The sequence below is a fragment of the Schistocerca gregaria genome, chromosome 4 (genome assembly GCF_023897955.1).
Source record: "Schistocerca gregaria isolate iqSchGreg1 chromosome 4, iqSchGreg1.2, whole genome shotgun sequence".
Lineage (NCBI taxonomy): Eukaryota > Metazoa > Arthropoda > Insecta > Orthoptera > Acrididae > Schistocerca > Schistocerca gregaria.
In genome coordinates, this window is record NC_064923.1 from 90288518 (window position 1) to 90308596 (window position 20079).

Genomic DNA, 20079 nt, shown 5'->3' on the forward strand with positions numbered 1-20079 from the left:
CAGTGCATGATGATAGGCAATCAAATCCCTGTCAAAGTATGTGGTTCAGTTGATCCTGTCTGGGGTGGTACTGGGTGATGAAGGGACCACTCCTTTGTAGCTGGTTCTTTGGGATGGTGAGAGGATTTGCGGTTGTGAAGAAATGGCACTGGAAGGCCTGTTGGTGGACTAAGTCTGGGGGGACAGTGCCTGTGGTGAGACCCTTAGCATACTATGCAAGGGAGTTCTTCTCATTGTAGGTGTATCGTCTCCAGGTGGCCAGGCTAAATGGGCGGGATGGTGTTTTGGTGTGGAAGGGATGGCATCTGTTGAAATTCAAGTATTGTTGGTGGTTGGTGGATTTAATGTGAACAGAAATGTGGATGGAACCATCAGAGAGAAGGTCTTCAGTGTCCAGGAATGTGGCACACTGGATCTGAGGAGGACTAGGTGAAGTGAGTGGGAGAGAATCTGTTGAGGCTGTGAAAGAATGAAAATAGGGTGTCTTGACCGTGATACCAGATCATGAAGATATCACCTAGATGAACCTAAACCCGACCAGGAGTTTGGCATTTTTGGACGGTAGAAAGGTCTCCTCTAGGTGGACTATAAACAGGTTGACACACAAGTGTGCTATGCAAGTGCCCATGGCTATGTCACATATTAGTTTGTATACCTTCCCTTCAGAGGTGAAGTAGGTGTGAGTTAGAATAAATTTAGTAATGTGTATGAGGAACGAGGTAGTGGGTTTGGAGTCTGAAGGAATTGGGAAAGGGAGTATTTTTTAGTGGTAAGACTGTAGGCATGAGTGATGGTGTACAAGTAGATGTCGTCATCAGTGGCTAGTAGGGATCCAGGACGTAAAAGCGGTGGGGATGGTGGAAAGTCGGTGCTTCGGCTAGATTAAAGGCAATTGGTTGGAGATGTTGGTCAGTGAGGGGCAAAATTCGTTTAGTAGGGGCACAATAACCCATCCTCAGAACACCAACATTTCAGCAGAAGGAAGGACAGCCATATACAACCTCAAAACAAACCCTGACCTAATCAGCCTACCTGCAGACAAAGGTTCTACTACTGTTGTTATGAATCATATTGACTACTGGTGGAGGTCTTCTGCAAGTCATCAGTCTCTTTCGCCTATGAACTGTGCAGTCTGGTCCCATCCCAGAAGTCCAACATAACATACAATCCCTGCTTAAAGCCTTAGTCCCTTCCAGAACCTCCCTCCTGAGTCTATTTCCCTCCTCACTCTTATGATACCCTGCACATCCACAATCTACATGCTCCCCAAAATCCAAAAACCTAACAGTCCTGGATGCCCAATTGTAGATGGTTATCATGCCCCAAGTGAAAGAATTTTGGCCCAGATTGACCAATACCTCCAACCAGCAACCCATAATTTAGCCTCTCACATCTAGGATACCAACCACTTCCTTCAGTGACTCTCCGCCATCCCCACCCCATTACTTCCTGGATCCCTACAGGTCACTCTTGATGCCACCTCCTCATATAACAACATTCCTCATGCCTATGATATTCCTGCTATTGAACACTATATTTGTCAAAGTCCTTCAGATACCAAATCCACTACCGCATTCATCATACACCTGCCCAACTTTATCCTAACTCACAGCTGCATTCCCTTTGAGGAGAAGATATACAAACAAATATGCGGCACAGCCATGGACATCCGCATGGCACCCTCCTATGCCAAACCATTTATGGCCCATCTAGAGGAGACCTTCCTAGCCTCTCAAAACACTGAACCATGAGTCTGGTTCAAGTTCATTGATGATATCTTCATTATCTGGTCTCAAGGTTAAGACACCCTATCTTTATTCCTTCACAACTTCAACACCTTCTACCCCATCCATTTCACATGTTCTTCCTCAACCCAGTGCGCCACCTTCCTGGACATTGACCACCTCCTCTCTGATGGCTCCATCCTCACTTCTGTCTATATCAAATCCACCAACCACCAACAATACCTGAATTTCAACAGTTGTCATCCATTTCGCACCGAAAAATCCCTCCCATACAGCCTGGTTGCCTGGGAAAGGTGTTTCTGCAGTGACAAGAACTCCCTTGCTCAGTATGCTAAGGGTCTCACTAAGGCCTTCACAGACAGGCACTATTTCCAAGATCTTGTCCACAAAAAGATCTCCTGTGCTGTTTCCCCTCACACCCACAGTCCTCTCACCACTCCCAAGAACCATTCAAATTACCACCCTGGACTGGATCAAATGAATCATTTCCTTTGTCAGGGCTTTGATTGCTTATCATTATGCACTGAAATGAGGGACATCCTTCCCAAGATATTTCCCACTCCTCCTAAAGAGGTGTTCTGTCACCTGCCCAACCTCCCTCACATCCTAGTCCATCCCTATGCCCCCTCCCAATCCTAATCCCTTGCCACAGGGAAGACGTAGGCACAAGACGTGCCCAATCCACTCAGTCAGCACTTCCTTTTCCTGTCCTGTCACTGGCTTTTCCTATCCCATCAAGAGGCCAGGCCACCTGTGAAAACAGCCAAGTCTTATAGTAGCTCTCTTGCAATCATTGCACAGCTTTTTATATTAGTGTGACTACCAACAAACTGTCTACCAGGCTGAAGAGCAATGTAGACCACCCTGTGGCGCAACATGCAGCTGATCATAACATGCTTTGCTCCAGAGCACTAGCCCGCGAAAGGCAAAGGCCCTGAGTTGGAGTCGCAGTCCGGCACACAGTTTTAATTTCCCAGGAAGTTTCATATCAGTGCACACTTTGCTGCAGAGTGAAAATTTCATTGTCATATATTATTAAAGGAAAAAACTGTTAGTTCACTTTGCTGATATTTTACCACATTTGTCAGATTTTTTAAAATTCAAAGATTTTGTGGTGAATATTAGTACTTATGACATAGTTAGCAGTTCATATTTATGTTACTATTGGTATTTATGATTGCCTGTTTCAGATATTACAAGGCAAAATTTACTGAGCCCTATAACCACCATCTTTTCTGTAACAAATATAAAATTCGTGAAAAGCTATAAGGTTTCCAGCTGTGTGGCAATGTTAATTTTCACAATGTTTCGAACAGCACCATACTCACCATCTTCTGGTGAATTGGTGAGATATTATGGATATCACGATATCTGTACTAGCGGTACACCTCCCAACCTGGCTGTGAGTGGCAGGGTACTGTCCAGGCAGTGGGCGGGGAGGGTGTGAGGCTGTGATGGTGAGCATAATTAGAGGGCTAGAGGCAGCACTTGAGTCTCAGTCTGGACATTTTGGATATGTCTTGTATGCAGGATGATACTAGCATTAGTGTGGGATTCCTCTCTGAATTGAGTTGCCATCCTGCATCCTTACTGACCAGGTTCTTGCAAATCCTTATTAAGGGTTCCTTTATAATGCTGTTACAAAAGCCAGTTGCTCAGCATAGCACCTTGGTGTTCTAAAAGTCCAAAATGAGGTCTTCCTTTGTGCTATGCTTTGCTACTGCTGATTTCCCTGTGTGTCTTAGTTATACATACCTGATGTGCTCCTCACAGCATTTTGAGATACAGTGCTGCATTTGGTCAATGTGTTGGTGGCCACATTCACGATGGGTACTGTGTATTCCACGTATATTCAGTTTTAGTTGGTATTTTGCTGAGCCAAGGTATCCTTCCATCTTCGGTGGTGATTGGAAGATGGTTTTTAATCTTGGATTTATGAAACACTCCCTCAATTTTGGCTGAGAGCAGTCTCAAGTAAGGAAGGAAAGCAATTCTCCTGTGTTCTCACTTCACTTTTTGGATTGCTGCTCCTTTTCTCTTTGCAAAGCCTTACTATCCATTGTTTTACTGTACCCATTTTTGGCAAACACTTCCCTCAGGGCTGGAAGGCTTTCATTATCACAGATGGTGTGCACACTATACACTAAGGTGGTTAGCGTTGTCTGCTGTTGCACTGGATAATGGAAGCTTGTTGCATCCAGGTACAGGTCTGTATGGATCTTCTTCGTATATACTGTATGGCTGAATGGATCGTCAGCATTCTCATTTATTGGAACATCCAAGGGAGGAAGACACCTGTTGCACTCTATTTCCATAACGTATGCAGTGCTTTGATGTTGTTTAGATGGACCAGTAACTCATTCAACAGCTGTCTGTCATGCTCTCTCACCACGAAAGTATTGTTAGTAGAAGTTGCTGGGATTTTAGTGACTGGTTTGAAGGTCCAGTTGCTCATAGCATCCCGTGTAGAAATTTGTGATCTCAGGAGCTATTGGCAATCCCATGGCCACTTCATAAAGCTCTCTGTCGCGCCTGAAGTAGGTGGTCATCAGTGCATGTTCAAAAGGTTTAACCATTTGCAGCTTGAAATGTTGAGTAAGGAGCACCAAAGAATCTTGAAGAGATACTTATGTGAACAATGGAATAACATCAAAACTCATGAGCAGTTTACCCCTTTGTAATCACATGTCCTTAAGTACTTTCACGAAATTGGCCGAGTTCTTTACATGGTGTCTACAGTGTTCCAAAAGTGGTTTTAGAAGTGTTGCCAGCTATTTGGCTAGTCCATAATTGTGTGAGTTAATGGTGTTAAGTACTGGACACAGAATGGAAGAAGGCTGGAAAAACACCTGGAAGTTCTGACTGCCCATCTTGCTTTCCATGCGTGCATCACATTGGCCCTCTCAGGAAGGCCCTAGACATTGCTATTACACTTATATAAGCAGAACACCATGTCAACCCTGGCAGTAAATGCTTTCAACACCTGATTACGAGTGGTGGAGTCAGCTGTCGAAATCTAGAGTGTCTTATTTGAAGTGCCACGGCTTGCAATTTGAGAAGATGTTATTGCTACTATTTTTTTACTCGTAATCAGTTTGCTTTTTGTGTGGTTTACTTTCTTCAGTATTTTGCAGTGTGCTTTGTAATGCACTAAAACATCAAAATGTGCTGTTTGCGACTGGCAGATTGTCTTACAGTATACCTTTATTCCTTGAGTAATCCAGAGCTTTTTGTAGACTTGAGTCAAATATGAAATACTTTTGAGAAAAAATAGTTTTCAAATATGGTGTGAATTTTAATAAATATGTTGACATTAAATTAGTTGTGTTTTTGTCATGTCAATGAGCACTGTATACATCCCTCCAGTTCAAGTGATCACTGGAATTGAAGTTGCTGGCTATTTTCTTCCGTATGGTATATGAGAGTGCAGGAGCACAACTACCACTCAGTGATACTAAAATGCATAATTTTCCTGGTGTTTAGCATAAACAGGCAGCATCTTGCAGTAAGTGCCTGCCAAACATTTAGCCCTGGATGCAGATATTGTAAGATGAGCCTCGTAGCACAGTGTGTGCATTTGCGTCTTTAAATAATGTGAATGGTTAGGGGGAGTTCCCAAAGCTCAATAAAAGCTGCACTGTCAAGATGCCGTTGAAGTGGTATATGCATACCAGAGTGTAGTGTTAACTGAAATGTCACACAATCCATTACTTAATAAATTAGTTGTGCAGCTACTTGGAGACAAGTGATAAGCTTCGATGACAAACACAGCAGCTCCATAAGTTGCCCACTTACCACTGGGATTTTGCTGTTCGTAAGTTGTATCTGCATTTCAGCATGGCAGTGTTTGAAAAGTTTATCAGTTCTTGCTCATAAAATCGATCTTGTTTCTGCATAGCGAAAGCTATCCCCTCCCTAGCTCACTTATTAAACTTGCAGATTGTCACTAGAATTGTTTGGAATAAAATCAGTTACCAACAGAAATTTGTACTCTACAGGTCATAATCAATGAACTGAGTTGGAAATGAATGAAGGCAACAATGACATAACAAATCATAATGTGCACCTCTGTAATTTTATTCTCTTGTAGTTCTTACTGCAGCTGGGACTGATACAACAAAATACCTTTCTTTATACTGAAGTTAAGTTGTAGCAACCTGAAATTCGGTAACTGACATGGTTAATCATGTGCATCTTAAATTTTTTACATTTCTTGTGCTTACTTAGGGTGCTGCGTGGTCTCCTCCCCCCCCCCCCCCCCCCCCCCCCACTTTTCTTATGCCAGTCATATAGATACATACATGTTCAAAAGAATTTATTACTAGAAATACATGTATTACAAACCTGCATGCAATTACTACTTTATATACATATCTTTATTTTTTTGTTGACATTTTCTTTGTTGATTTACATTGTTTTGGATTCTTCAAGACAAAGAAGAATAATTGCCAATTTTGGAGATATAGAACTCAGTAAATTAACAAACGTTGTATAGAGTCAAAACTGGTTATTACAACATCAAAGGGCCTGACAGTTTACCCTTGTTTTAGCTGATAGTCACACAAACAGGGTTTCTGCCTTCTTTCTTGATGAGTATTTCATGACTATAAATTTTAGGCTGCCTTAGTGTTAATCCTTCAGAGGGACTGAAGAGGACTTTTATTTTTTTGCAGCATATACAGCAATAAAATGCCAAAACCTTTAATAAGTGAAGAATGAAGTAGCAACAATGTAAATTGTTCAATAATGTTGAACATGGTTTTGGATATTGAATGAGATAAAATGTTGAGCTCATTTAAAACCTGCTGTAAGTGCTGTATAGTTCAGCAGTCACAAATGACACACCGGCATTCCAGTTACTGTATTACAAAAATGAGTCAACAATAGCAAAATGAAAAGACAGAATTCGTTATATAAATTACACAAAAGTGTACACCATCTCCTACGTTTCTTTTTAAAATGTTCTACAAATTTGATGTACTGCAGCTAACACATTGAAAATTCTAACACACATAACCACAAAACATCAATAATGAATACACTATTCTTTGAAAAAATAACACATACTGGAAGTTAATTTTCTAGTTTTCTATGGACAGAGAGCAGACAGTGCTGTTAAGTTTTGTAACCAGTTGACTAAACTTTAAAATGCAGTAGAGTAATGTATACTACAGTAGACTTTCCTACTTAAGGTAATTAGTTGTTGGCTTTCGGCATTTAAGATGTGCGTACACTTTTTGTATTTGACAGTGTATTCATTTTGATGCCTAATTTGAAACCATCAATCCTCAGAAAACAAGTGTTTGAAAATAAGCATTACATTGTTGTCAGTACTCTCCAAATACATAACAAACAAAAATGACCATAGACTTTACAGCTGATATATCTCTCCGAAAATGGAATAAAAATACTTCATTTTATGAGATAAGTCACAATAAGTGATGTATCTTTTAAATATAGTGTTTACATAGGATTTAGATGGGACTGTTCGTTTTTGATGTTATAGCTAATACATCATTAAAAGCAATGACTATAAACAGTATCGACTGTATTTTCATCCACTAATTTATTATGGGATAATATTGTGGGGTAGCTCCTTACTTGGGCAAAAAGTCATCATTGCACAAAAGAAAGTAATTACTGTTAGATGTGGACTTCATCCAGGAGTACATCTTGCAGGTATTTCTTTAAACACTTGGGAATGTTAAACCATAGTCTCACAGTACCTTTGTTCACTTATGAAATTTATTGTCAATCCATCTGAGTTTGAGAGCAACAGTAGAACGAAAAATGACCTGCTTTACCTTTTAATGAGTCTACATTTGGCACAAAAAGGTCCTGTTGATGAAGTCCACATTGTAATGGTTGTTGTAAGTCCAATCTGTAAAAGAAGTAACTAATTGACTAACCAGCCATAGCATGATGTCCTACCTTTCATGGAAATCACATCTCAGTTTGCAAACCATTTATTTTATTTATTTATAGCAGAAGTATTTTATTATATTGACTTTTCATCATCATTCCTTCTCCAGTTTTCCAGTATAAAGATCTTCAAGTAATATGAGACTTAGCATTATTATGGAGCTTGAGCATTCTGACTGTTGTACATTTTCATGTTGAAATGCTTGTCCTGGTGTTCAAAAGTGCACTGACTGCGAGTAAAATTCAGAACATGAAAGGAATTTTCTGGAAGCCTTGCCAGCATTTTAGATTGTTGAAGGAGCCTAACTATACAAGATAGTGCCCCATAAGATGTAATACACAAGAATACTAGCTATCGGTGACATAGCACTGAGTCATAAGAGGCTGCTGATGTACTGATGCCTTCCCACACCATTATATTACAAGTGACCCTACTGTCTCTCTCCCAGCCACTGGTGGAATGTGTCCTCTCCTCATCACCATAACAATCATAGACAATAATTGTTTGAGTTAGTGCAAAAGTGACATTCATAACTGATGGTGATGAAACATCACTTATCAGCAGGCCATATGTCTCCTGGGTACATCACCACTCCAAACAGTCACCTTTGTTGTGCTATGTGCTATCAGTGGCACAAGGTAGTCTAATCACTGGTGCAGTATGCATGGGGTGGTGTTGTAGTAAGCCCATTAGTTGCCCACAGGAGACGGGCAGATGCAAAGGAGTGAAGCGAGAACGCTACCGCACGACCACGAGATGCGGGCGAGTGAACAGGTACTTGGCACATGCAAAGGAGTGAATATATGCTTGGCACACAATACAACTATCTATCCTCTGTCCAGTAAGGCTTCACCAAATGGAATCTTGAAAGTCCATTTCACATTCTAACATTCTATATGACTGGATACTGCATGCTTTTGTTGATAACCAGAACTTGGCAATCACACCAACCTCCTCAAACCCCAGAAGTTCTTGAATGAGATTTTCACTCTGCAGCGGAGTGTGCGCTGGTATGAAACTTCCTGGCAGATTAAAACTGTGTGCCCGACCGAGACTCGAACTCAGGACTTTTGCCTTTCGCGGGCAAGTGCTGTACCAACTGAGCTACCGAAGCACGACTCACGCCCGGTACTCACAGCTTTACTTCTGCCAGTACCGCGTCTCCTACCTTCCAAACTTTACAGAAGCTCTCCTGCAAACCTTGCAGAACTAGCACTCCTGAAAGAAAGGATATTGCGGAGACATGGCTTAGCCACAGCCTGGGGGATGTTTCCAGAATGAGATTTTCACTCTGCAGCGGAGTGTGCGCTGATATGAAACTTCCTGGCAGATTAAAACTGTGTGCCGGACCGAGACTCGAACTCGGGACTTTTGCCTTTCGCGGGCAAGTGCTCTACCAACTGAGCTACCAAAGCACGACTCACGCCCGGTACTCACAGCTTAGTTCTTCATAGAAAGCAGTTGTCAATAGATCTTGCTTCTGATTCACTGTAATCATTTACACAAGTATTCTCTTTGTTCTGGAGTTTACTTTCATTTTTCATATGCTTTAATCCATCCCCTTTCTCTTTTACTCTTTTTATTTTTAATTTTTCTTCTGTTTTTCAATCAATATGTCATCTCATTACTATTTTCTTTGAATTTGCAATTTCTTGTTCCAAATACAAATTTACTTTTAATAATGTTGCTTGAGTTGTGGGTTTACTTCTATGAATTATTTTTATCATTCTTGTAACTACAACACTGTCTCTAACTTAAACATAATGATATTTACAGAAATTTTAATACATAAAAATTCTGCATGAAATGGCAGGTACTGAAACTAAGTAATAGCTTACCTCCAACAAGAAAGCATTGTGCATGTTTTGAGTCAACTCACAAGGAAAAAAACTGCGCAGATATTATTGGAAGTAAATTAACGTGTACACTGTTATAACGAGAAATGTATATTAAATGCTCTTTGATGACAGTATCACCATATATGATAGAATATTTTGCTTATTTCAGCTACTTTAACACATCTGAACTTATAGCTGTTGCAAACACAAAAGTAAGTGAAATAATTTGAAAATTCTGTAATAAAAAGCCAAGTCAGAAAGATTGTATGGTGGACTTTTGAGGGAGATAATCAAGTAATTACCCAGTTTTTTAAAAGACATTTTGCAGTTTGTCAGTGGGAAAATGAATGGCTGTTGTTTGGGAGGAGTAAGTTATATCAGATGGAAGCTGGAATGCTGTTGTAGAAAATTTTTATATTTTACAAAGTTATTCAGCTTGGGTAGATAGAATCACCTAATTTTACTGTTGTGTATGCAAGAGACACTGCACGGATAGAAAGATTTATGTTGTGAAAGAAACCAGCAGTAATGAGGTAGTTACAGCATTTCATAATTTAATGCCTTTTTGTGTGCTTATGATACTGTAAAGTCCTCAGTGGAGTAAAAATAAGGGAAGGAATGAAGTTAACCATTGGTTGTATAGTTAATCAAACAATAGAAACTCCAGGTAGGAATATCAACAATATAGGAAAAGGCAGACTGCTACTCAGTGCTCCAGATTCTTGGGCCGCAATGTAACATCATATGGGATACAAGCAGCAATCTGGAGGGGAAGGAATAGGGGTAGTAGTTTACAGGAGGGGAGAGAGATGAACATTGTCTGGTGAAGTGTGCAGAGCTGCCAACAGGTGCAGAATCTGGTGGTTGTGGGGCAGGGAGGTGGGGGGAAAAAAGGGAGAGGAGTAGGTAAAGATTTTATGGGTGGATGCATTGGCAGAGGACTGCAAATAAACAGGGTGGGAGATGAGAATGGGGAGAAGATGGTCGGACAGAGAGGGTGGAAACTGTTGGGTGGAGGATGTAGGGACAGTATGTTACCATAGGTTGAGACTGGGATAATTAAGGTGGTGGAGAATGTGTTGTAAGGATAACTCCCATTTGGGCAGTTCAGAAAAGCTGGTAGTGGAGGGGAGGTTCCAGATGCCTCGAGTAGTGAAGTACCGTTGAAATCAATTGTGGACTAGGATTTGTGGAGATTAGATGGGTGATGGCAAATCACTTAAAGAGGAGGGGAGGGGGAGAAGTATCTCTGGTAGGATGTCACTTATTCCAGGGCACAAAGATAGATAATCAAAGCCCTGGTGAAGGATGTGGTTCAGTTGTTCCAGTCCGGGGTGCTATTGGGTGACTGCTTTGTGGCTGGTTCCTGGGGGTGGTGGGAGGATTGGAGGTGTGAGGGGAATGGCACTGGAGCTCTGTTACAGACTAGGTTCTGGGGGATAGTGCCTGTTTGTGAAGGCCTTGGTGAGACCCTCACCATACTGAGCAAGGAAGATATGCCATCCTGGAGTAGCCAGGTTCTATGGGAGGGATTTTTTTGTGTGAAAATGGAGGTACTGTTGGAGATTGGTGGATTTAATGTGGACAGAGGTGTGGATGGAGCCCTCAGAGAGGAGGAGGTCAACATTAAGGAAGGTGGCACGTTGGGTTGAGTAGGACCACATGAAGCAGACAGGAGAGAAGGTGTTGAGGTTGTGAAGGAAACGAAGATAGGGTGTCCTGGCCCTGGGTCCAGATCATGGTTGGTTGGTTGGTTTGGGGAAGGGGACCAAACAGCGAGGTCATTGGTGCCATCGGATTAGGGAAGGAAATCGGCCGTGCCCTTTCAGAGGAACCATCCTGGCATTTGCCTGAAGTGATATTGGGAAATCACGGAAAGCCTAAATCAGGATGGCCATACATGGTTCAGACCCACCATTCTCCAGATCAATGAACTTGAACCAGACTAGGGGTTTGGTGTTTTGAGAGACAAGGAAGGTCTCCTCTAGATGACCTATAAAAAGATTGGCATACGAGGGAGCCATGCGGGTACCCATGGCTGCGACATGGATTTGTTTATATACCTTCCCTTCAAATGAGAAGTAGTTGTGGGTTAGGATGAAGTTAGTAAGATGTACAAAGAAGGTATATAAACAAATCCATGGAACAGCCAACAAATCCATGGCACCCTCCTATGCCAATCTTTTTATGGGGCTTCTAGAGGACACCTTCCTAGCCTAGCAAAACACCAAACTCCGAGTCTGGTTCAGGTTCATTGATGATATCTTCATGACCTGAACCCAAGGCCAAGACACCCTATCTTTATTCCTTCACAACCTCAACACCTACTCCCCAGTCCACTTCACATGGTCCTCCTCAACCCAGTGTACCATCTTCCTGGGACCTCCTCCTCTCTGATGGCTCCATCCACACTTGTGGCCACATTAAATTCACCAGCCACAAACAATACGTGAAGTTCAACAGCTTCATCCCTTCCACACTAAAAAATCCCTCCCATACGGCCTGGTCATATGAGAAAGGCTGACAAGAACTCCCTTGTCCAGTATGGTAACGGTCTCACCAAGGCCTTCACAAACAGGCACTATTCCCAAGATCTAGTCCACAAAAAGATCTCCTGTGCCATTTCCCCTCAAACTCGCAATCTCCTCACCACCCCCAAAAACATTCAAAAAAACCACTGTGGACTGGATCAACTGAACCATATCCCTTGTCAGGGCTTTGATTGCCTATTATCATGCACTGGAATGAGTGACACCCTACCCAAGATACTTTCCACCTCCACAACATCCTAGTCCATCCCTATTTTACTCCTAATTCCAACCCCTTGCCACAAGGATCATATCCCTGTGGATGACCCAGGTGCAAAAGCTGCCCAATTCACCCACCCAGCACTTCCTATTCCTGTCTTGTCACAGGGTGTCCTACCCCCTCAGGGGCTGGGCCACCTGTGAAAGCAGCCATGTCATTTACCAGCTCTGCTGCTATCATTGCACAGCTTTTTATATTGGTATGACTACCAACCAGCTGTCTATCACAATGAACAGCCACCGCTAAACAGTGGCCAAGAGCAGAGTAGGCCACCCTGTAGCATAACATGTAGCTGAATATTACACACTTGATTTCAATGGCTGCTTCACTACCCAAGCCGTCTGGATCCTTCCCTCCACTACCAGCTTTTCTGAACTGCACAGATGGGAGTTATCCCAACACATTCTCCACTCCCATAATTATTCTGGCCTCAACCTATGATAACATACTGTCCCCACACCCTTCACCAAACAATTTCCACTCCCTCTGTCCTATCATATACTCCCCATTCTCATCTCCCACCCTGTTTATTTGCAGCCCTCTGCCAATGCAACCACCCATCTTCCCCTGTGCTTCCTTTTTTTTCCCACCTCCTTGCCCCACAACCTCCTGACACTGCACCTGTTGGCAGTCTAGTCCCTTCACACTACCAGACAGTGTTCGTCTCTCTCCCCACCACTACTATCCCTTTCCCTTCCCCACCCCCTCCAGATTGCTGCTTGCATTTAGCAGAGCCTAAAGACAAGGCCCCGTTTTTGAGCTAACTGATATTGGACGAGGATTTTAGCCACAGAAGCCCTGTATTTACTCGGTCCTCTGCACTAAACTGCTGTGATGTTTTAGTGTTGTTATATACATTGATAAAATTGCCACTCCTTTGTAGAGTGCTCTTGAAGTTACAATATCCTCAGATGATGATGGACCTGGCAGTAATTCAACTGCCAGTTTGAATACTGCTGTATATTAGTTTATCTGAAAGCACCCTGAAGATTCTTCTCTTTCTGATATGTTTCTCTTTCATCTTTTTCTTTTGTTGCTTTTGTAATTTGTCAATAGCTACTGCAATTTTTATACCTGTGAAGCACTACATTTATGTTCTTTTTCCAGAGGCACAGGGAGCAGTATGATCCAGTCATTGAACAAGTGGGGAGTTACGATCCTATGCCAAATCAATTAAATGAGAAACTTGTGTCCTTAAATTTTGAGAGAATCAAGTATTGGATTGGGAATGGAGCAGATGTATCAACACCTGTGGCAGAGCTTCTGGGTATGTTGAGTAAATCCTTTTTTGTTGAGTTTATTTAAGAAATCAAACTGGCTGTTGATTAGTCAGCATACTATCTTTCTTATTTCTATCAAGTTAGTTTATAAGCTTTCAAGTTATCTTGATATCAACTTGTGTTAACATATTTCAAACAATGGAAACTCCAGGTTGTAAGATCAACAATATAAGGAAAAGATAGAGTGCTACTCACTGTAAAGATGCCACACTGAGCTGCAGATTGACACAACAAAAAGACACTTACTAGCTTTCAGCCAAAACCTTATCCAGAAAAGCATGGACAGACGCACACACACACACACACACACACACACACACACACACAAAGCAAGCACACCCTCACACTACCGCCATCTCTAGGCGGTCATGTGTGCATGATGTGTGGTTGCTTGTGTTATGTATTTGTTTTATTTATTAAAGTTCTCCATGGTTCTGTTCTGATAGTGCAAAACATTTAAGATAATGCCTTTCTTGGTTTTGTACAAAAAAGAAAGCAAATACGGTCACTCATCTATAGCTGACTGATGTGCAGTGCATCAGAAAGAGAGAGAGAGAGAGAGAGAAAAAGGGGGGGGTGGAGTGTGTGTGTGTGTGGGGGGGGGGGGGGGGGGCAGGCAGTACACAATCTGGATGGGGAAGAAGTGATGTGGACAGAGGAGAGAAGGGAAAAGGAAAAGCAAAGGTTAGGCAACAGGAAATAGTTTAGCAGAAGATTAGCCCTGGGTTATTGTGAGAGCACAGGGTGTGTTGTGGAGACAATTTCCACTTGCTGTGTAGTTAAGATAAACTAGTGCTGAAAAGGAGTATCAAAATGGGTCATGTAGTGTAGCAACAATGGAAGTCATTTGTGTTGCGGTATGCAGTTATGTTCACAACTGGATGGTGACATTTGCAGTTTGCGAATGGCCATATCATGCATGTACACAGTTGACTACTTATCATGCCCACCCAGAATTCTGTGCAGTAATTGCAGCATAGTTGATATATATATCATGGCTGCTTCTGTATGTGGCCCTGCCTTTTATAGACAAATAAATGTCTGTGACTGGGTTGCAGTCCATGTTGGCCATAAGAGAATGATCTGAAGAGTACAGGTTGGCAGCAGGATTGGAATAGTGATGGACAAGCATATTATGTAGCTTGGGTGGACAGCTGAACACTACTTTTAGTGATGTGGTTAGGATTTTGGGTACGATAGCCCTCATTTCAGGGCACAATGAGAGGTAGTTGCCCTGGTGAAACTTTTCAAGGTGAGGGTGTGTTGGTTGGTGAATAGGTATCAAAGGAGGAGATGGCATGGGACATCTGTTTATAGATAAGCTTTCTCGGACATTGTCTGTCAGGAAAGGCCCTGGTTGTTGAGGCCATAAGGAAGTTACTTTTGGACATGAAAATGGATGACAGCTGTCAAAATGGAGGTATATGGCAATGTTTTGCACTTGATATGAACAGAAGTATTTATGGAGCCACTTGCGAGGTAGAGATCAACATATAGGAAGTGTATTTGGGAGCAGGTGTTGAGGTTATGGAAGAAAGAGCACAGGTTGGCCCTGTCCATATCGTGACAATGTCATCAATGAATCTGAACCAGATAATAAGGTTTAGGTATTGATAGGATAGGAAAGACTCCTTCAGATGGCCCACAAACGTATTGGCAAAAAATGGCAATACCACATATTTGTTTGTAGCAGGTATGCACAAACTGAGGAACACATGCGGTCTGCAGTTGACATCATGATGGCCTGCCCCTTATCATTTGTTCTTGTGAATATTTTTTTTTCTTCCAAATCTTTCGTTCCCTCCCTGAAAATGCACTGGAAGCAGTGCAGCTGGAACTAATCAATGTGCTAAACAATGGGACACTGTGAACTAAATTCAGTGAAACAAATCTATTGTAGATTTTCACTCTGCAGCGGAGTGTGCACTGATATGAAACTTAATGGCAGATTAAAACTGTGTGCCCGACTGAGACTCAAACTTGGGACCTTTGCCTTTCGTGGGCAAGTGCTCTACCATCTGAGCTACCAAAGCACGACTGGCAAAAGTAAAGCTGTGAGTACCAGGCGTGAGTCATGCTTCGGTAGCTCGATGGTAGAGCACTTGCCCGCGAAAGGCAAAGGTCCCAAGTTCGAGTCTCGGTCGGGCACACAGTTTTAATCTGCCATTAAGTTTCAAATCTATTGTATTTCTGCTGTTGGGTCAGTAGAAACAATTATACATTATTGGTAGGTAGTGTAATAAAATATGTTAACATTTTTGGTCATCTTATATATATATCATCAAATTTTTTCAGCAATAAACATTAACAAAATAGGAATCACTCAAGGACTGACAATTTAGAGTGAAGCAATCATGGAAGCAATGGAGCATCATTTTTCTAATTTTTTAATTAAGTTGTGGCCCTTACGTAGTCACAGTGAGGGGTTTGCATCCTGCCTTACTAGCAAGTCTGTACATTTCTAGTTTATATATTTGGGCTTCAAGAGTGAAATAACTGTGGAACTAGATGCATCATTTTACATGTCGTATACCAGCAGTTATGTAAATAGTGTTCGGCCTTTTACATCGGCATGACTACCACCCTGTTCTCACTCAGGATGAATGGACATAGAGGATGTATACCACTAACACACAGTATCCTGTTGCAGAGTATGCTCTACAACATGACAATCATGACCTCGGTGCCTGTTTCACAACATTCGTCATCTGAATTCTTGCCCTAGTCACCAGTTTCTCAGAATTCTGCAGCTGGGAAGTAGCACTACAACATGTTTTTGGCCTTAATTTACGTGAATTCCTTCTGTTTCTGCATTTATTCACAGTAACTACCACTGTCTTCACACCATTTTAGTTTTCTACATTTGTCACTTCCTGACCTGTGTATATTTTGCCGTCACCCCTCCCACCTCTGTTAAATACATTGCACTTCGCTTTTACTCTTATTAACTTGTGCACGATGTTTTAGTACTAATCTCAGTCTTGCATACTACCCTGCCTTCCACCACTAAGCTCTTAGGTTTTCAAATCTCATCACGTCCAATCCTTGACAATCAGTCTTTCCTTCTCACCCCACCTGGTAAGTCTGCTCTGACCCTGGATTCTGAGTGACTTTTCTGAACTGTACCCCTTTTTCTAAACCTCTTCTGTCCTTTTTCTTCACTCCTCTCCCTTCCTTTCCAACTGTTCTGCCAGAAGAAGAAGAAGAAGAAGAAGAAGAACAAGAAGCCATTGGCTCCGAAAGCTTGTAAAAGTTAAACATTCTTGTGTGTGTATTCTCTTGCTGCTGCTAGGTGAGTATATTTTTTTATCAATCCATTTACATTTTAGAAAATTATCTGTGTGACTTGCAAAGTTCTGGCTTTGAAGAGCACTGTCTCCCTGCAAATTTCCCCAACATGCAGCTGCGAGCATTGTACTCACACATCTCGTTACTGTCTGCGGAAATAGTTGCAGTGACCAAACATAACCGATACTACCAAATTTTGAAAGGGCTATGTGGTGAGAAAGAATGAAGTGATTAGTCAGTTTAACAAGCGTTTAATGGCATTGGGACTGGTAGTTCCAAAAATTAATGTTTTATGCGGAAAAATGCAGTAATGAGGGACGAGATTCCACTGTAATTTGTTTCTGTTATGTGTGGAGTTCTGAACTAGCTGTTCTATGTAGTTTTTAGAGAAGGTGCTTAGTAGTTTTTACAGGATGGTTTGTCATGCTCAGCACACACAAAACTGAATTATTTCATTCAGCTATAGGAAGACTGTAGTATCTAAAGTGACGACAGTACAGTCGAGGAATACATGTACCCGTGTTGTGAGTTCTTTTGTAAAGTTTTCATTTACATGGTGTGAACTTCAGAATTGGACATTGGAATACACCTTAATTGGTCCCTTTAATTTTAGGATGTAAATTAGGGCTTTCCCTATAACCAAATCACTGAAGGGTGTAAGAAGGAAGTTGTCAATAGCCATCTCATTGGGAATTGTACTAGTGGAAATAATTCAAAACTGGATGTATCAACAGCATCAGGGAGAAAATACTGAAACCGACACAAGTAATGTGTCTCCAGTGAAGACTACATAACCTTACAGAAGTGCTAATAACTGCCTAATGAAACTTAAGATACTGTACAGACCGCTATCTGGGAGTGTGAGAACTGTTAGCTTGTGTGTGAATGTTTTTAATTTAATATTATGGTTGATTCAAAGACTTGAAAACACGAATATTTGAATATATAGCAAGCACAACTTTCATTTCATTGGTTCTGCTGTAGTCTTTTATTAGCTTGTGTCTGTCCTGCCCTGCCCTGCTCAGTGATTTCATAAGCACAATAGGTCTACTAATATTCCAGTTACCCTTTCATTTTTCGCCTTAGTTCATCCTTCAATTCACAAGGATTCCTGTGTTTTTATGGAAGACACTAAATATTTCTTTTGGTGTTAACAGTTTTGTCCAGACTGTAACTTATTTAAGTAGCAACTATAGAAACCCCACTTGGCTACCTGATATTTAATCAACCCATGAATTGTGTGCCATTATATGAAGGGCTTATTTCAATAGTGGAACAAGTCTATTTTTGTTCCAGAAGAATGCTGAAGATTAGATGGGTAGATCACATAACTAATGAGGAAGTATTGAATCGGATTGGGGAGAAGAGAAGTTTGTGGCACAACTTGACCAGAAGAAGGGATCGGTTGGTAGGACATGTTCTGAGGCATCAAGGGATAACCAATTTAGTATTGGAGGGCAGCGTGGAGGGTAAAAATCGTAGAGGGAGACCAAGAGATGACTACACTAAGCAGATTCAGAAGGACGTAGGTTGCAGTAGGTACTGGGAGATGAAGAAGTTTGCACAGGATAGAGTAGGATGGAGAGCTGCATCAAACCAGATTCAGGACTGAAGACCACAACAACAACAACAACAACAACATTGAATATAATAGAGGGAAACATTCCATGTGGGAAAAATATATCTAAAAACAAAGATGATGTAACTTACCAAACGAAAGCGTTGGTATGTTAATACACACACACACACACACACACACACACACACACACACACACACACACACACACTGACATCTGCTTGTACATCAATAAGTGGTTGTATTAATCCTAAATCACATAGCCAATAAATAGTTAAGATGGTTGTGGTTTGATGCAGCTCTCCATGATAAGTCTGTCTTATAGAAGCCTCTTTATCTTTTCACAACTACTGCAGTGTTCATCCATTTGAACTTGTTTACTGCATTCAAGCCTTGGAACACCCCCCCCCCCCCCCCCCCCCGATACACACTTACTTTCTCATCAGACTTGTATTTCACAATGTGTCCTATCCTATCAACCAATCTCATCTTTCAGTGACATTGTTTTTTTCCCCAGTTCGATTCAGTGCCTCCACATTTGCAATATCTACTTAATCTTCAGTATGATATCAGTATAATAGAGGGAAACATTCCACGTGGGAAAAATATATCTAAAAACAAAGATGATGTGACTTACCAAACGAAAGCACTGGCAGGTCGATAGACACACAAACAAACACACAAAATTCAAGCTTTCGCAACCAACGGTTGCTTCATAATCTTTCCTGATGAGGCAACCGTTGGTTGTGAAAGCTTGAATTTTGTGTGTCTATCGACCTGTCAGAGCTTTTGTTTGGTAAGTCACATCATCTTTGTTTTTAGATATAATCTTCAGTATGCTTTTACATCAACATGTTACAAAAGCTTCTATTGTGTTCTTATCTGAACTGCCTATCATCCACACTCTATTTCCATACAAGACTACACTTCAGACAAATACCTTCAGAAAAAAACTTCCTAACACTTAAACCAAAATTAGTTGTTAACAAATTCATCTTTTTTTCCAGCAACAGTATTCTTTCTGCGTTTGCATCGTCAGTTATTTTGCTACACACATAGTAAAACTCATCTGCTACTTTTAATGTCTCATTTGTTAGTCTTCAGAATTTTTTTTCTTTCTGAGAATGGCCTTGATTGCATAAGTGTGATGACAAACTTTAGAAGCAAACATGTGACATGAATTTAAAATTCTCTCAAGTGGATTATGTCATTTACTAAGACATGTATGTATTGTATGTGCAACTTCTGGGTGACCTGTGGCACTATCTGGTAGCAGAAGACAAAACACTACTTCGAGTCTTATACCAAGTTTAGTGTGTGCCTTTTATTGCAAAAGATGAGTTATAAAACTTTTGGCCTTCTACTACATTAATGTTTTGTCATCTGCTACCAGAAAGTGACACAGGTTATCCAAAATTCCGTGCCTTTGTGGAACCCCCAAATGCGTAGTGTAAATAAATTGTGAGATATTAGAGTAACTAATGGCACCAGTCTCATTTTGATTTAGTTTAACATTTTTTTTATTTGAAAGAAAAATTAAAATTTTGGAACTTAAAGTTCTGTTTTGAAACTGGACAGTATGACATCACACTTAAGTGTTATTATCTCTACTGTTACAC

The 20079-nt window shown here is 41.2% G+C and overlaps 1 protein-coding gene across 1 annotated transcript in view; it reads left to right on the forward strand.

The window, feature by feature from the left end:
• LOC126267476 (probable 28S ribosomal protein S16, mitochondrial) overlaps window positions 1-20079 on the forward strand; it is a 39187-nt gene that overhangs the window by 18900 nt on the left and 208 nt on the right. Inside the window, exon 2 of the mRNA XM_049972758.1 lies at window positions 13422-13581. Within this exon, the coding sequence (XP_049828715.1) occupies window positions 13422-13581 (160 nt within the window). The remainder of the gene's footprint in view (window positions 1-13421; window positions 13582-20079) is intronic.